This window comes from Gekko japonicus, unplaced genomic scaffold (genome assembly GCF_001447785.1).
Source record: "Gekko japonicus isolate JY-2015 unplaced genomic scaffold, Gekko_japonicus_V1.1 scaffold2912, whole genome shotgun sequence".
Classification (NCBI taxonomy): domain Eukaryota; kingdom Metazoa; phylum Chordata; class Lepidosauria; order Squamata; family Gekkonidae; genus Gekko; species Gekko japonicus.
The window spans coordinates 86752-103535 of record NW_015176064.1 but is presented as its reverse complement, the minus strand read 5'-3'; the positions used below and the strand labels follow the sequence as shown (position 1 = coordinate 103535).

General features: G+C 54.2%; 1 protein-coding gene across 1 annotated transcript in view; it reads left to right on the top strand.

The window, feature by feature from the left end:
• The window catches only part of SMARCD3 (SWI/SNF related, matrix associated, actin dependent regulator of chromatin, subfamily d, member 3), an 87158-nt gene extending 75413 nt beyond the window's left edge, over positions 1 to 11745 (top strand). Inside the window, exons 11-13 of the mRNA XM_015426709.1 lie at positions 3072 to 3194; positions 8952 to 9053; positions 9154 to 11745. Coding sequence (XP_015282195.1) covers positions 3072 to 3194; positions 8952 to 9053; positions 9154 to 9207 — 279 coding nt within the window. The 3' untranslated portion in view covers positions 9208 to 11745. The remainder of the gene's footprint in view (positions 1 to 3071; positions 3195 to 8951; positions 9054 to 9153) is intronic.
• Positions 11746 to 16784: the final 5039 nt, after the last annotated feature.

Sequence of the window (16784 nt, the reverse complement as noted above, 5' to 3'; positions counted from 1 at the left end):
GACACCCTGTGAGGCGGGTGGGGCCGAGAGAGCTCTTGACAGAAACTGCTCTTTTTTCAAGAACAGCTGTGCCAGAATTATGGCTTGCCCAAGGTCATCCAGCCAGATGCAAATGGAGGAGTGGGGAATCAAACCAGGTTCTCCCAGATTAGAGTCCGCGCACTTAACCACTACACCAAACTACTATCCATTAGACCAGAAGTTCCCAAACTTATTTGGCCAACTGCCCCCTTTTCAGAAAAAAAAAATTACTCAACGACTCCCGGACATCTACCTTCAAGAAATGGACAAAAAGATGCAGTCTGTGGATCTGCACCTGGATTGTTCCAGCCCACCTGAGGGCGCTACTCTCAGACTCCTTCAGGTAGTAAATAGCAGGGTATAAAACCAACTCTTCTTCATTTCGATTTTCCCATAACTGGACAACATCCTAATCAGGACTTGTAATGTATTCAGATGCTGCCCTGAATGCATGAGGATGAAGTGTGAATCATCCCATAGAGAAGCTATGCTAAGCTTCAGACGTCGGCTAGGATTCGCGCCGAAAGAATTGTGTCCAATCACATTTGAACTGTCTGTGGTGGGAACACTTGTGATTGGGCAATTATGCGAACAACCTGATAGGTTGAGAATTGTATAGTAGGAGTGGCTACATTAGCCCGGAATGTTTAAATACCGAACCACTGCAATGAAAATTGGTTAGGGCTATCAGATGTTGTACCGTGTCAGAGAAGTTGATCGTTGAGCTGAAATAAACCTGAGTTTTGCTGAAATCACTCTCTGGCTATTTTGTTGAGCACGGACTTAACAGGACTCCTTTGTATCAACGGGGGATGGAGGATGTGGAACGGACCATCTCTTGCCTGCAAGGCCACACATTCATTATCAAAAGGAGAAAGAGTTGTTTGTTCCTTGCCCAGAGGGTTGTCCACCTGGGGTTCACTAGAGACACAGTTCAGGACAAAGTTTTCTTGTCCCAGGAAAGAAGGAAGAAGATCCTGAGGTTGATATGGGAGATCACCCAACAGTCTCATGTGGTAGTCCTGGTGAGGCTTTTGAAGATGTTGGTGTCTTGTCAGGATGTCATTTCATGGGCAAGGTTTCACACTTTCCCTCTCCAAAGGCTTCTTCTCCCATTCCAGGACATAATAGACAACAAATGGCATAAGCTCCCAGAAGACCTGATCCAGGAACTACAATGCGGGCTGTTTCCATCCAGACTTCTGGAGGAGATCCCTCTCAGAGAACCAAACAGGGTCATGATGACTTTGGATGCCAGTCAGAGTGGGTGGGGAGCCCACTCCCATGGAAAGATGGCACAAAGGACCTGGTCCACGAAGAAACCAACAGGAGCATCAGTTTTCTGGAGCTCAGGTTGATCAGCTGGGACCTTCTGGCCTTCTGAGATCTCCTGGTCGGGAAGGATGTCTACATCCACATGGACAGTACAACTTGTTGTTGTTGTTCAGTCACACAGCCGAGTCCGACTCTTCGTGACCCCATGGACCACATCAGGCCAGGCCCTCCTGCCTTCCGTCGTGCTCCGAAGTTTGCTTAATTTCATGTTCGTTGCATCGGTAACACTGTCTAACCATCTCATCCTTTGCCGTCCCCTTCTTCCTTTTCCTTCAGTCTTTCCCAGTATCGGGGTCTTCTTCTCCAGTGAGGGCTCCCTTCTCATTTGGTGGCCAAAGTATTTGAGCTTCAGCTTCAGTCTATGGCCTTCCAGGGAACAGTCAGGGTTGATTTCTTTTAGGATTGACTGATTTGATCTTTTTGCAGTCCAAGGGACTCTCAAGAGTCTTCTCCAGCACCATAGTTCAAAAGAATCTATTCTTCAGCGCTCGGCCTTCCTTATAGTCCAACTCTCGCAGCCATACATGACTACTGGGAATACCATTGCTTTGACCATGCGGACTTTTGTTGGCAGGGTGATGTCTCTACTTTTTATCATGCTGTTGAGGTTCGCCATCGCTTTCCTCCCAAGGAGCAGGTGTCTTTTAATTTCATGGCTGCTGTCACAGTCTGCGGTGATCTGGGATCCCAGGAACATGACTTCTGTCACTGCTTCCATGACTTCCCCTTCTATTTGCCAAGGAGCGATGGGGCCGGATGCCATGATATTAGTTTTTTTTGATGTTGAGCTTCAAGCCCACTTTTGCACTCTCCTCTTTCACCCTGAGCAAGAGGCTCTTTAGGTCCTCTTCACTTTCTGCCATTAGAGTGGTATCGTCTGCATATCTGAGGTTGTTGATCTTTTCCCCAGCAATCTTAATTCTAGCTTGTTATTCATCCAGGCTGTCATTTCCCATGATGTACTCTGCATATACAACTACCAAATCTTAAATCAACCGTCAGGCAGGGCACGAGTTTCAGCTCCCTGCAGGTGGAGGCAAACCTGATTTTACAGTGGGCAGAGACGCGCTTGTGTTTGCTCAAAGCTGTCCACGTGGCAGGGAAGTCCAGCACCCTGGTGGGCTGACTGAGCAGGAGACCCCTGGACCAAGCGGAGGGAAGGCTGAGCAGGGAAACCTTCCAACAGATCTGCCACAGGTTCGGCAACATTATATATTCTGTATGGCATGCATGGGCTCTGACAGCAAGCCAGCCTCTGCAAACTGTTACAGGGTTACTTTACTTATTACAGGGTTACTTATTACAGCAGTTTTTAATAACAACATCTAGTGTTTTATTGTCTTGCTAATGTGGCGAAACTCGGCAGAGTGGGACAGCCCAGGCAGTTTAAGCCAGTGAACACCAGGCCATGGGCCAGGGAGACCCAGGTCTGAATCCGCACGCCTGCCACGGAAGCTCGCTGGGTGACCTTGGGGGCCAGTCACACATTCTCAGCCTAGCCTACCTCACAGGACTGTTGTGTGGATAAAGTGGAGGAGAGGAGACCAACACAAGCAGCTTTGGGCTCACAACTGAAGTAAAATTAATGACTGATTCTGACCCTTTTCCCCACAGGACACTCTACGGGTGGGGTGCAGGCGCCCCCCAGCCCCGTGACCTACGTAGTGATTTGGGGGACTAGGTGCAAATCACTCCCACTTTGTTTCCTTGGTCAGATTCATGAGACAATCGAATCCATCAACCAGCTGAAGATACAGCGAGATTTCATGCTGAGCTTCTCCAAAGACCCCAAAGGATATATCCAAGATCTTCTCCGGTCTCAAAGCAGGGATTTGAAGGTAAATTTTTCTCTGGCTTTTGGGGCTAACGTTTATTTATTTATTTTTGTGGGCTCAGGGCAGCTTACAACCAGGGTTGCCTCTAAGCTGAGTTAGTGTGAGCCAGCTCACAGTTTTTTAGCCTCCGGCTCACACGTTTTTGTCTTCGCTCGGGAAGGAGGGCTCCAGAGCAAACTCATTGATGCAGTGGCCAAATCGCTCGCTCACAAAGTAGTAATTTCTGCTCACAAGACTCCGCAGCTTGGAAGGAGCATTGCTTGCAACAAGTCATAAAACCATGAACAATTCCATACAAGACTAATATATTAAAACATTAGTTGAAGCAGAATTAAACTTTTTAAATAAGACATTCAGGATGTATGTAACCCTAACGGTAGCTCGGTGGTTAGTTCCATTCCTGGGTACGCCAGGTTCATGCCCTGGAGAGGCGGGAGAGGGGTCACTCTGAGGGGGTCAAAGCGCTGCCCCCCCCGTGTGGCGCTCACGATGGAGCGCTCGAAGTGTGGCCAGAGGATGAGGAGGAGGGCTTCTGTAGGGCCGACAAGATTCTCCACTGTCCTGGTGCTGAGCAGAGTATCCCGGCTCTCCGCGTAATATAGGTGTGGCTTGTGAATAGGGGAGAGGAGCCCTCGAATCCACTTACAGGCTGGGGGGGGGACGCTTAGAGCCGCATGGCCTCGGGGGGTCTGGGAGACGACTCCTGTTCAGATCCCCCCTCAGCCACGGAGCGACAAAGACGGGAGGCCTTTTGGGCCGGCCACCGGGTGGCCTGGTGACTCCCCAGCGGGAGTGTTGCTGGGGAGGAGAGAGCAAGGTGATCCGCTGCTTTCGGTCCCGGTAGGCAGAAGAGCAAGGGAGGAAACGCCTGAATAAATAAATAAATACAAGCTAGCTCACGTTGTTGTTTTTCTACACATAAGAACTGGCTGCCAGAGATCTTCGTTTGCATGACCGCAGCAGTCCTGGTGTCACCGGCAGAAGAACTGTTCAGTGAAAGGGCAGCTCCTTTGTTGCAGGCTAGAAATGAAAAGGGACATCCCAGAATGGTCTCTGCTCTGAACGCCGCAGCAGGCTATTCCAGTGGCCCTCGGCAAGATAAGGCATCAGAGGGATGGGCGCAGTCCGGGTGGGAAGTGGGGTGGGGGGGGGGGGGGAGAAGCTCATGGGATCGACCCCAGGGAAGTCCGGTTCTGGGCCCCAGTAATGGCAGCTCTTGAGCTTACAAAGCAGGTGACTACTGCTGGATGGGGTGCTGTTTGGACCAAGGGGATTGGTCTCTCCCTATGAAAATACTCAGTGCCGGGGGGCCATTGCCCAATGGAAAGGCAGACTGCTTCCCCTCCTCCCCCCCCCCCCTCCCCCCCTTGGGTGCCCACAGCACGCCCCCCCACTCCGCCCCTTACTTCCTTCTCTCTCTCTATCACCATCGCGGCAGCTGCTCTTTCTTCTTCCTTCTGCCCCATCCAGGCAGGGGCTCTTTGCCTGGGCGGCCAGTGCTGTGCCCCCAGGGGCATGTACCCCCCCCCGTCTGCCTTGCCGCTCTCACGTGCGCATGCTGAACTGCAGCTCCCCCCCCCTTCAGCCGGACTCCCTTCCCCTCCCCTGCCCCTCCTAATTCTGGGTCATTTTTCTCCTCGGTCTCTGCAGGGGCTTCCCTGGCCTGTTTCCGTGCCCCCCCCCGCCCCCGTGTGTCCGCAGCAGCAGGGTGGCTCTCGGCCTGCTGGCTCTCTTCACCATTGCCTTCCCCGGACAGTGTTTCTGTGACGGCCAGCCCTGGGACACAGCGGCCACTTTGCTGTTTATTTATTTGTTTGTTTAGTTGATTCAGCTTATATCCCACCCTCCCTGCCGAGGCGGGCTCAGGGCGGCTTACATAAAATTTCATAGAAATACATTTAAAACCTGTTATAAGCCAATAAACATCAAATAACAATAATTTAAAATACTCCTGGCACACTGGAACATAAGTTGATAAAAACGAGAGCAAGTTATTTAACAGCATCTTAGGTAACCATATATTCTGATTATGTTCACCCCAGCTCAGATCACCCAATTTATTATGTGGCGGCAAAGGTGGTAAACCAGGGCCCAGGCTGGAGATGATGATGGTGAAGCCAGGGCACAGGGACACTCCTCGGCATATAATGCGGCTCCTTAATCTAAAGCCTGGCGGAAGAGCACCGTCTTGCAGGCCCTGCCTGACTGTAAAAGGTCCTACAGGGCCCTGATCTCTTCCGGGAGCTTGTTCCCCCAGGGGACTTCAGTCGTCAGCTGAATCAAAGCATTTCTGTCCCACGTTTCCCCCAAACAAGGGGCTCAAGGCAGTGTAGAGAAAGAATGCATCTGCGTACAAGACACCAGGACCCGCAGTGCACCTCTCGCTGGCTCTCAGTGGCTGGGCCTTCGTACGCGGCAGTCCGGCCCTTGGGGGAGGCTGCTGCCCTGAGAGAAGGCGTTGATTTCCACGCATGCTGCAGTTCTGCCCTCACTGAGTGGGGGATAAGCCCTAGAGAGCTCTGTGTCATGTGTGTGTGTGTCGTGTGTGTGTGGTGCCATCAGTTTGCCTCCAGAATAGGGTGGCGGTGGTGGCCCCGTAGAATCAGTGGCTCCCAAAGCGTGTCCTGTCATTGAAAGCCTTGCTCGGGCCCTGCAAGAACATCATGTGCAGAGGAGTCGCCTGCTAGAAGAAGCAGCTTTGGTCTTATAGCTGCCGCTCAGTAAAGTTTTTAGTTGCTCCCAAGATGAGCTCTTCCGTGATGCCGTTACAAAGGCAATTCCAATAGAGTTCAGAATGCATATAACTTTTTTTAAAAAACTTGCACAATCTCATCAGTAGAGGGCATTGCTGGGTTATTTTCTAATCCCAGTCTGCCTATGAACTCTCTTTTTGGCTCCCCTCTCCCTCATTTCTCTGTCATTTAGCTTTACAGAACACGACAATGCTGGGTTAAGATTCTTAATAATGATGATAATTACATTTATATCTTGCCTTTCTTCCATTGTGGAATGCCAGGTGGTGTGTGGGGCTGTCCCAGCCCAGGCCAGTAGCCTCTCCTGCCTCAGCCGTTCCCATACGTGAGACGAAGGAGTGCAATTTTTACCTCATTCAACACCTACTAGGCTCCACTGGACAAGTACTCCAAAGTTTGTAGTTTACAAACTACCCCTTCCTGTTAGTCTTTATTTCGGTGGTTCCATGGAAGAGAAGGGGGTTCATCTTTGACCAATCAGAATGTGGGGGGGGGGATGTAAAAATCCAGACCCTCCCCCCAAAAAAGTCCAGCCCAGTGAACTGTTTCCTCCAGATTATGTGAGCCTTGCACTTAGTACTTTGAGGTTAATTTTTTCCCATGTGTGTAGTGTAACCAGGAGATCCTACAATTGTCTGTCAGCCAGAAGTTCTAGCTAGAATTGCACCCCAAATTCTAATATGGTGCTTCAGTGTGGCTCAGCAGCCCCCATGTCCACAAAGTTGATGTCCAACTCAATACAACGAGAACCATCAGCGGGTGTATGAAACCCACTCCAACCGATTGGCTGCCCACATGGTGCCACATCACTCCTCCACATCTCTGAAGACAAGATGCTCTTCTTCATGAATATAGAAAAATCATTGAAAACAGAGAGTGGCCCATCCACAAAGACATGGCTGACATATGGGCCTATCCAGACTGTGACCCCAGCACCCAGCAGTAAGATCCACACTAATCCTGCAATTTCAATCTACGTAAGACCATAAGAGAAGCCAATGTTGGATCAGGCCAGTGGCCCACCCAGTCCAACACTCTGTGTCACTCAGTGGCCAGAAATACCAGGTGCCCTCAGGAGGTCTACCAGTGGGGCCAGGAGGACACGAGAAGCCCCCCCCACCGGTGCCCCCCCCCCAAGCACCAAGAATACAGAGAGCATCACTGGCCCCAGACACCAAGAGTTCCTACTTACACCTACCCTAGACATCTAGGGTTAAAAATCTCTGAGGCTTACATGACCTTCCCCAACTTGTGAAGGAAACGTTGGTCAGCTGCAATTCTCAGAGCATTGGCCTTTCTTGTGCAGCAAAAGGGTGTTAATTTATTATCCCATTGAAGTTGCTTTTCTGATTAATGTTGATTTGGATCTGGTCATGTTTGGTTGTGCTTTGTTGCCTTTTAGAAGAAATGGACATGTTTGTTGGAATTGCTAAAGATGTGGCTTCACCCGGTCTTATGAAACTGTACTTAACTTGGGTTTTTTTGGTGTATTAAGCCTGTTTCCTTCCCAGTAGGAACCCAAAGAGGCTATTCTTAAGTCTTTATTTAAAATCTTTGTATACCCACCTCTCTCCCAGGTAGCCAAGACCCAAGGCACAAAACAAAAATAAAAGAAGTCAAAATGACAAATAAAAGTAACAACATATTGAAAGAAAACAAAGCAGCCAGTGAAAATACAGTCAGTCGCATTCAATTAACAGAGATCCTGGCCCAAGAAATCCCAACAGACAACAAGTTCTCAGATTTTCTCCAAAGCCCCATTTTTAAAATGTTCCCTGTTATCTCAAGAGAGTCATGTTCTTCAGGGGTTAGGGTTCTCCCACACCTAGTGAAGTCGATGGACCGTGGTTTCAGGAGAGACCAAAGGGAGGACTTATTTACTCAACAAATAGTTGAGTTGTAGTATTGACTGCTACTGGACGTTGTGATGGCCATTTGCACAGATGGCTGTAAGAGGGGGTTTGACAGATTCATGGAAGAGAGGTTCATCCATGGCAGCTAGACAGGGTGAATGAATGGAGCCTGCCTGTTCAGAGACAGTAACCTCTGAAACCCAGAGGCGGCAGCAGGGGAAGGCCTCTTCCTCTGTGCCCTCTTGGCTGATCCTCCACCTGGTTGGCCACCACGTGAGACAGGAGGCTGGACTAGATGAGCCATCAGTCTCATCCTGCAGGGCTTTTCTTATTGTCTACGTCTCATGCTCACCAAGACTGCCCCCCCCGGCATAATCCACGTCCATATGTGAACTGAGAGCTGGCGTGGTGTGGTGGTTAAAGTGCTGGACCAGGATCTGGGCCGCCCAGGTCCAAGTCCCCCATTCTGCCACAGACGCTCGCTAGGTGACCTGGGGCCGGTTGCACCTTCTTAGCCTCACTTACCCGACGTGGTTTTTGTGAGGATAGAACGGAGCAGCCACCTGGGGTCCCCACTGGGGAGAAAGGCAGGACATCAGTTAAGTAAATGGGTGAGTAAATAGGTAGGTAGATCCCCGGGGGGGGGGATGGGGGATGGGCAGCTGTGTTAGTCTGAAGCAGCAGGACGAAGTTGGAGTCCTCCAGAGGCACCTTGAAGACCAACCAAGTTTAATTCAAGGTGCAAGCACAGTTCTCCAGATGTAACGCCTTCTTCTTGCAGTTGTTCAGCTCTCCTGTTTCCTGTCTTTAGACACTGCCTTCCGTGGACTTCCTAGCTGGCACAGGGCATTCCACAGTCTAACCCCAACACTGCCAGAGAACAAGCCCCCCCCCCCCCGGTACCCTCCTGGCATCCTTCGGAAAGGGGGGTTGGGTGGGTGGGTTTGATACGAAGGAGCTACACAGATCTAAGTGTTTGGGTGAGGAGGAAATGGCCCACCTGTGAGTTTTGGCTTAGGCCACGGAGGGCTTTTCAGGCCAGAAGTGAGACTGGGAACGGTTCCAGGACAGGTTAACAAAGAGGTTCCCGGCCGGGGTTCTTGATGCTGGTTTCCTGGCACTGTTGTGAGTGCTAAGTTCCCTCTGCATGGCAGGTGATGACGGATGTGGTTGGGAATCCCGAGGAAGAGCGGCGAGCGGAGTTCTACCACGAGCCCTGGTCCCAGGAGGCTGTCAGCAGATACTTCTACTGTAAGGTGAGGCCCTGGAAGCGAGGCAATGTGGGCGAGCGGGCAGGCTGGCCGGCATCTCCAAGCAAACACAGCTGCCCTCTCTCTCTCTCTCTCTCTCTTTCAGATCCAGCAGCGACGGCAGGAGCTGGAACAGTCGCTTGGGGTGCGCAACACATAAGCTGCTGAGGCAGGGTCTCCCGGGGGGTGCATCGTGTGCCCCCGAGATCACTGTTGCCTAGAGAATGGACCCGCTTCACGCCTGGCCAAGGAGGCACAACCCCCCCCCCCAGCAGCAGCAGCAGCTCCAGTCTGGCTGGCTTTGGAGGGGTTTCCCCCTCCTCAGGCCAGGACAGGCCGGGAGGCAACAAGGTTTCCGCTCGCATTTCACTCACTTCATTCGTTGTTGGAGAGAACGAGGACTGTGCGATCACGGACCCTCCCGCCTTTCAGTCGTTCCAGGGGATGGGGCGATGGCCACGTGGGGGGGGGCTCGCAGGGGCTGCTGTGAACTCACTGGGCTCCGCCCCACCCGCCCGCTGGCTTGAGGGGGCACTTGTGGCCAGGTGGCTGGGGCCCCGGTGTCCGGGCCTGGGAGGGCTGCAGTGGAGAGCTGGCAGCGGCAGGAGGGGGGTGGGGGGACTGTCGCCTGCTCCCTTTGGCCCAGCTGCAGTGGGTGGCAGAGCGGGGGACGTGTGTCCGGCCTTCCGCCTGAGTCTCACACTGGTTGCGGTGCCTCCGGCCTCTCTTTCCAAGGCCGGGCCAGGAGCAGGCTGTGCCGCCACCCAGTGTTCCCCCTACCCACCCTTGGGAGGCACGTATATGGAGGCGGACTTCTGGTGCCCGGCCCACCCCCCATCCCCACCCCGAAAGCTGAGTCAAAGTGGGCTGGTCCCAGCCCTTCTCCTCCCGTGCAGTGAGAGGCAGGAGCTTCGCAGGACGGACGCCACAATACGCTCTCCGGGGCCACAGGGAGCCCAGTTGGGGCAGAGACTCCCAGCAGGGACTTTTCCCCGTTGCTGAAATGTGTGGCCTGTGTGCTTAACAGGAAGCCCTCGAGATCAGACATCCCGCCCTGGCCAGGAGAGACACCTGAGGACGGGGCCTCCTTGCTTGTGGGACTGGCAGGTCACACACACACACACACGTCCCACGTGCAGAAGCCTCTTGGGTGTGGGCATGGCTGCTCCGCTCTTGCCTCGTCGCCAGAAGGGACTTCAGCCGTTTGGGCAGCAGGGCAGCAGGCGCCAGGCTTCTGAAGGCACCCCTGGGGAGAAGGTCACTCTCCCCCGCTTACTGTGAGAGGAAGGCGCTCTGGCTCCATGCCTGCTCTGTTCGAGTGCCACCTGGAGAGTGCCGGGGGAGGTGGGAGGGAGACGTGCGGGCCCGGTTGGTCCTCGTGGGCCCCTGTCTGCAGCATGGGTGTGAGAGCAGGACAGGGGCCTGGCCCTCACTGTAACCTGGCACGTCTCCCCCACCCACCCCCCACTCATCCGCACTCATTGGGTGCTGCTTTCCAGATGGAGGTGGGGGGGGGGATCTGGACGGGTCAGTGGGACAGATGCGGGGCTGCCATCCTCTGCAGAAGCCCACGGTGATGGTCCCGCGAGGGGAGGGGCTGTGTGCACCAGTGGGAATGCACCGTGGCCATCCGTATTGCGGAGACAACCCCCAGCACCATCGCCGTGTCCCCTCACTGAAGATGCCTCTTGCCAGGGTGGGGGTCCACATTCAAGGTGACCGAGCTGCAGCCCGCGGAGGGGCTTGCCTGGGTTGGGTGGGGGTGGGAGCCAGCGGGCGAGGCTTCCCGGAAGAAGTGGGCGGAGCAGCTCTTTCCCCAGCCTGAGGCGCCTCTGCCTGGACATCAGGAGGGCCTCCCGAGCAAGAGACACACCCATCCACCCCCACCCCCGCTGGACGGGGACTGCAGGAGGGAGCAGGATGTGGGGAAACATGCCTCAGCCGCTCACGGCCGCCTGTGCACTTTTCTGGGGGTGGTGGTGTCCAACTCAAAGTCTCAGTTTATTTTCCACTGTTCACCCCCAAAGCAGAGGGTGGCACCACATGTGGCTTATGCAGAAATTCAGACTGCTGCTCGTTTTGTTCACGGTTGACTAAGGATTTGCCGTCCTCCTCCTCCTTTTGTCTTCAGATGATCGTGAGTGTGCTCACTCTGTGTCAAAGTGCAAAAGGGACTGAGTGCTGTCCGCGTGGCTGTCCCAGTCTGCTTCTTCCGTGGAGGCCACTGTGGTCTCCCGTCCAGCCGTGGTGGCCCTCCAGAGTCTCAGGTGGGTCCCCTCCCTCACCTGGACTCCCCCGTCCTCCTAACTGGGGACGTGGGGGATCGTCTGCCCTGCCCGGCCGAGGCGGTATCACCCCGAGAGCCACAGCTCACCCCTCTCCGTTGTGCCAGTAAATGGTCGGGGGAGAAAATACCACCGGGCGACTCTGGAACGAGCATCCATGCAGTGAGGGCACTTCAGGTGTGATGGGAGCTGGAGCCGGAGGAGGGGCTCGGGGGGGGGGGACAGCTCAGACCTTCCCTCGATGGCCGAGAGCAGGAGATGGAGGGGGCTGCGTGGGAGCAGCCAGCCCGTCCTGGGAGTGCCCTTTGCTCTCCCCGCGCAGCGTGATCTCCAAGGGTGACCGGCTGGGTGCAGCGCAGACCGTCTTTTCTCTCTCTCTCTCTCTCTCTCTCTCTCTCTCTCTCTCTCTCCCTCTCTCTCTGTGTGTGTTTAAGAGAAGCAGAGCTTGTGAATGGCAACATGTGGGCTGCTCTTTGGATTCTCAGAAAAATGGCAAACAAGGATGTGCCTGAACGGCGGCCTGCCCGAGATCATGCCCAGTCCCAGAGATGTTGGCAACAGTTCCTGCAGTCAGCAAACACTGGCTCATTGGAGGCGGGGAATAGCACAGAGACGCTGTGATGCAGCAGTCCCTCGCCTTTCTCAGCAAGATCCCCCCCCCCCCCCCTTGAGTGGCAGCCTCAGGGTAATGCAGTCACCTGGTATGTGGCAAAGCAGAAGACTTCTGGAGGTGCATGTGTCAGGAAAGAGAGGCTAGCCTTTGCACCTCTGCGCCTCCTTGTAAATAAAGTCAGCCAGGCTGGGAGGAAGGGAGGGGTGGAGACCTGCACCGTCAGCACGAGGAGGATCTCTGTTGCGGTTGGTTGCACAGTGGCTGCCCCCAGACAGGTGACCATTGGGTTGAGGACAGAGAGTCCGCCAGCTGGGAAGGGAGGCTGGTGGGGAAGCAGCCCTCTAGGCAAGGAAAGGGCTGTGCTCCTCCCCACCTCCTCCCCGCACGCTCTGTCCTGCAGACAGGTGCCTCCTAAAAGCTGCCTTCCCTTCCTGCTTGTTGACATGTAACGGGGCCCTGAGGCGGAGTGGGGGCCTGACACCCCGTCGTCTTCCTCCCCCCCCCCCCCCCCCCGTGTGATGCTGCCTTCGGCTGAATCAAGCCACTCGTCCATCAAGGTCAGCATTGTCTGCTCTGGCTGGCAGTGGCTCCCCAGACTCTGAGGAAGAGGTCTTCCGTGTCACCTACTCGCTGGTCCTTTTCACTGGAGATGCTTCCGGGGACTGAGCCCGGGACCTCCTGTGTGCCAAGCAGAGGCTCTTCCACTGAGCCATGCCCCTCAGTCCACTGTCTAATTCACCCAATTGGCATGGCTCCCAAACAGAGGCATCCTGTGTACACGTGCACACACGGAGCTGCCTTCCCCTTGCTCCAACAACGTCAGTGTTCTGTACTCTGACTGGCAGCAACTCTCCAGGGTCCCAGGCAGAACCGTCTCCTGCCTGATCCTTTTATCTGGAGAGCCCGGGGATTGGACTGGGGACTGCCTGCCTGCCTGCCTGCCAAAAAGATGCTCTGCCAGTGAGCCACAGCCCCTCCCCCCCCAGGTGCAGGGAGAACAGCTGCCAGACCACCCGCATCCCCTTTCCTGGGCATGAAACGCAGATAGCCGGCAGGGTCTCTGACCCACTGGTGGCAGCAGACTCCCCAGGGACTGCTGTGGATGCAGACGGCCAAGGGGCCTGGTGGGGGTACAGAGAGTGTGGCTAGAAGGGACCCACCGGGAGTCCGTTTCCCTGACCGCCCGATCAGAAAGGAGCTCTGTTGTGTTATGCGCCTGCAGACGCCTTCGTCTACGTCTACGTGCAGCCCTGTGTGTGAGGCCCCAGTCCCGCTTCTCCCACAAAGCCCCCCCCCCCCCAAAAGAGGCTGGAGTGAGGGAGGAGCAGAGTCCGTCACTGAGAAGACGCCTGTGTTTCGGCAACAGCTCCGTGTCGCTCTCCAGGCTCACGTGTGTCTGTTTTATCCCGTGTCCTTTTGTGGGCTGCTGGACCACTCCCCTCTCCTCGAACCTCTGTGGAAGGGGCAGGTGATGAGAAGGGGGGGGGTCCAAGTGCCATCTCTCCGTGTATCTTCGTTGTACAGTGCTGCGTGGTTTGTAGAAAAGCTTTTGAACAATAAATACTTTGTTCCTTTGTATCTGTTGCACCTCCTTGGGCTGTACCAGACCCCTGACAAGTCTGCTTCTGCCGGGCCGCGCAAGCGGCATGTTTCGGGCATCTCCGTTTCTCAGTGGTGGCCTCGGCAGGCAGCGTCCTGGAAGCCAGCAAGAGCGCCTCCTGCAGACGCCCCCGGGAAGGTGCTTTTTGACCTCTTCCTGATTCTGCTGTTTCCTACTACTGAGGGTGGCGCTCTGGGGCCAGGGCTGCCTTTCTTTCCCTCTTGTGCGTATAGCACAAAAACATATATTAAAGGCAGGCGGGCTTGTGGACACAGTCCACGGTGTATTGTGAACTAGTACCACTTTACCATGTGTAGCTGCCCCCTTCCCCCCTTTGGAGGAGGACCAGTAGGATCATTGTGGCTTAAACCAGGAGGATGGGCCGTGGCGGCTGCTTCTCTCTCTGTGCTGTCTGCGTGCCTCACCGCGGTGAAGGAGACGGATTCTGATGCTGGCACAGACACTGCAGGGGGGAGCAAATGGATCCTTTCCTCCTCCCTCCTTTGGCCATCAGTCAAGGAAGTGTTGGATTGGGGGGGGTGGGGCTGAGCGTTGGCCGCCTGGTCTGCGGGCTGTGCTGGAGGGGCTGAATCCCCTCCGTAATGGAGGCACAGCCACTCCTTTCCTGAAGCCAGAATCAGGTGCGGGGAGGGGCTGAGTGGACAGGCTTCCCAAAGCAGCCAGGCAAGGCCTTTGCTCCTCCTGTCTCCCTCAGCACCGAAATGGCTGCTGCCTGTACAGGCCCTGGGCAGAGCACGGCCAGCCACCAGCGCCTAGAGTGCCGAGAGGGAGAGAGATCCGATGGCCCTCGAATGCCGGAGGGGGTCCCTCCTTTACATCAGTGGTTCCTCTACCCACGACACGCACGTCTTGCCAGAGGGATGCAGACATCGTCTCGGAGGGACGCAAGAGGCCTCATGAGAACGAGTAGGACATTGTCCTCCCTCCCCCCCATGCCCCCCCTGCAACTGTGTCTGCGGCTAACCCTATGGCCTTTTGGCCACGAATGGTGACCCTGGGCCCACACAGCGTTTCTCCTAATTTGAACCCTTCCCCACCCACCCAACCCGTTCCGGTTCCTCCTACCTGCCACGGATTATCCATTGTGCTTCAGCCATTCCTCCGTCCGTTCCACAGTTATGGAACCAAAAATTGTACTCCACGAGTATTATCGCAGTTTTGACTACTAATGCAGCTGTTCTTGTTTTAAAGCCATCACAAGAAAGTTTACTCCCAACAATACTAGTGCCATCTTTTATCTTCTTAAATCTTGCCGTAAATGATAAATATAATGGCATAACATCTGTAAGTATTTAAAAGCCATTCTCAGGAAAAAGCAGGCTTTCTGTTTCTCTCACGGTGGGATATCCAAGTTCTTTGACAGAGCGGCTGGTGAGGCAGGGAAGGCTGAGGACCACGGCTGGAGGTAGGATTGCAATGAATGGCAGAGGCAGCAAGCAATGCTTTTGATGTAGTGGGGAAGCTCCAGAGAAGAATAGAGACTCTGACTGCTCAGAGTGGCGGTCTTGCGAGGCACACGTAGCAAGACTAGCCTGAGTGCAAAAAAAAAAAACCTCTCCCAAAGCAGCCATTTCTATTTGCATGCAACCCTCCCCCATTCTTCTACACTCCTCAGGGTCAGTTACAAGTTATTTCAGAGCTGTTCACTCAAGGGCAGTTCTCTCAGAGCTCTCTCAGCCCCGCCTCCCTCACAGGGTGTCTGTTGTGGGGAGGGGAAGGGAAAGGAGACAGTAAGCCGCTCTGAGACGTCGAGGGAAGGGCCAGGGGTATAAGTCCAATCTCCTCTTCTTCTCTGCTACTCACAAAAGCTCATATCCTGCCACATATCTTGTTAGTTTTGAAGGTGCTCCTGGATTCCTGCTCTTTTCTACTGCTACGGATAGACTAACATGGCCACCCATCTTGATGGGTAAAGGAACATTTCCTTTTGTCCTTTCTGAACCTTCATTGGATGCCCTTGAATTCTTGTATTTTGGGAGAGGGAGAAAAATCTATCTTTGTCAGCTCTCTCCATGCGTGTGTCCCCCCCTCCCCCCAGTCGTCTCTTTTCCAAACTGAAAAGTCCCAGAGACTGCCCAGCCTCTTGGTCGCCCTCCTCCGTACTTTTTCAAGCTCTGCAATGTCCTTTTTGAGATAAGAGGACCAGAACTGTACACAGGCTTCCAAATGAGACTGTACCATAGATGAAGAAGAAGAGAAGAGATTGGTATTGTAATACCATACGGAGGTATTACAATATCAGCCGTATTATTCTCAGTCCCTTTACCAATAATAAGAACATAAGAGAGAAGCCAGTGTTGGGTCAGGCCGAGGGCCCATCCAGTCCCACACTCTCCTGTGTCACACAGTGGGGGCCAGAAATACCAGGTGCCACCGGGAGGTCCACCATAGGTCTGACATAGAGTTTGCCTTTTTTCTCACCGCTGCAGCACACACTGGTGGGTTGACGCTTTCATTGAGCTCTCCCCACTGCGACCCCCGCAATCTTTTCCCCTCTCAGTCTCAGCATGCTCAGACCCCATCTGCCCGTACCTGAATTTGGGGTTTCTTTCTTGTCCCAGACAGCGTGCATCACCTTAACACTTGCCCACATGGAACTTCATGTGCCACATTGTTGCCCCCCCCCCAGTTTGTGGAGCTCTTCACAGGCAGCCTTGGTTTTCACCATCCTGAATAATTTTGTGTCACCTACAAACTTGGCCACTACGCTGCTCACCCCTCGTGCCGGATCACTGATGAATACATTAAATAGTACCGGTCCCAATACTGATCCTCGTGGGACATCCCCCCCGCTTACTTCCCTCCACTGTGAGAACTGCCCATTGATTCCCAGTCTTTGTTTCCAGCCATTTAACCAGCTTTTAATTCATAAGAGAACCCTTCCTTTTATCCCATGACTGCTAAGTTTACTCAGGAGTCTTGGTGAGGTACCTTGTCAAAAGCCGTTTGAAAGTCCAGGTATATAATGTCTAGCATGTCACGGTTGTCCACAAGGGTGTAGACTTTCCAATTTCCCGGGGGGGGCTGGGGCTCGACCAGAGGCATTGCTTTGCTAGGAGCAAGGGTGGCTCCCGGGGGAGGCTGAGTACCTTCCTGAAAATTTCGGCGGGGGCTCACGCCCCGCCGCCCCCACGAAGATTACGCCTATGGTTGTCCACACGCTTGTTCACTTTCTCAGAGAACTTCAAAAGGTTGGTGAGGCCGGACTTCCATTTGCA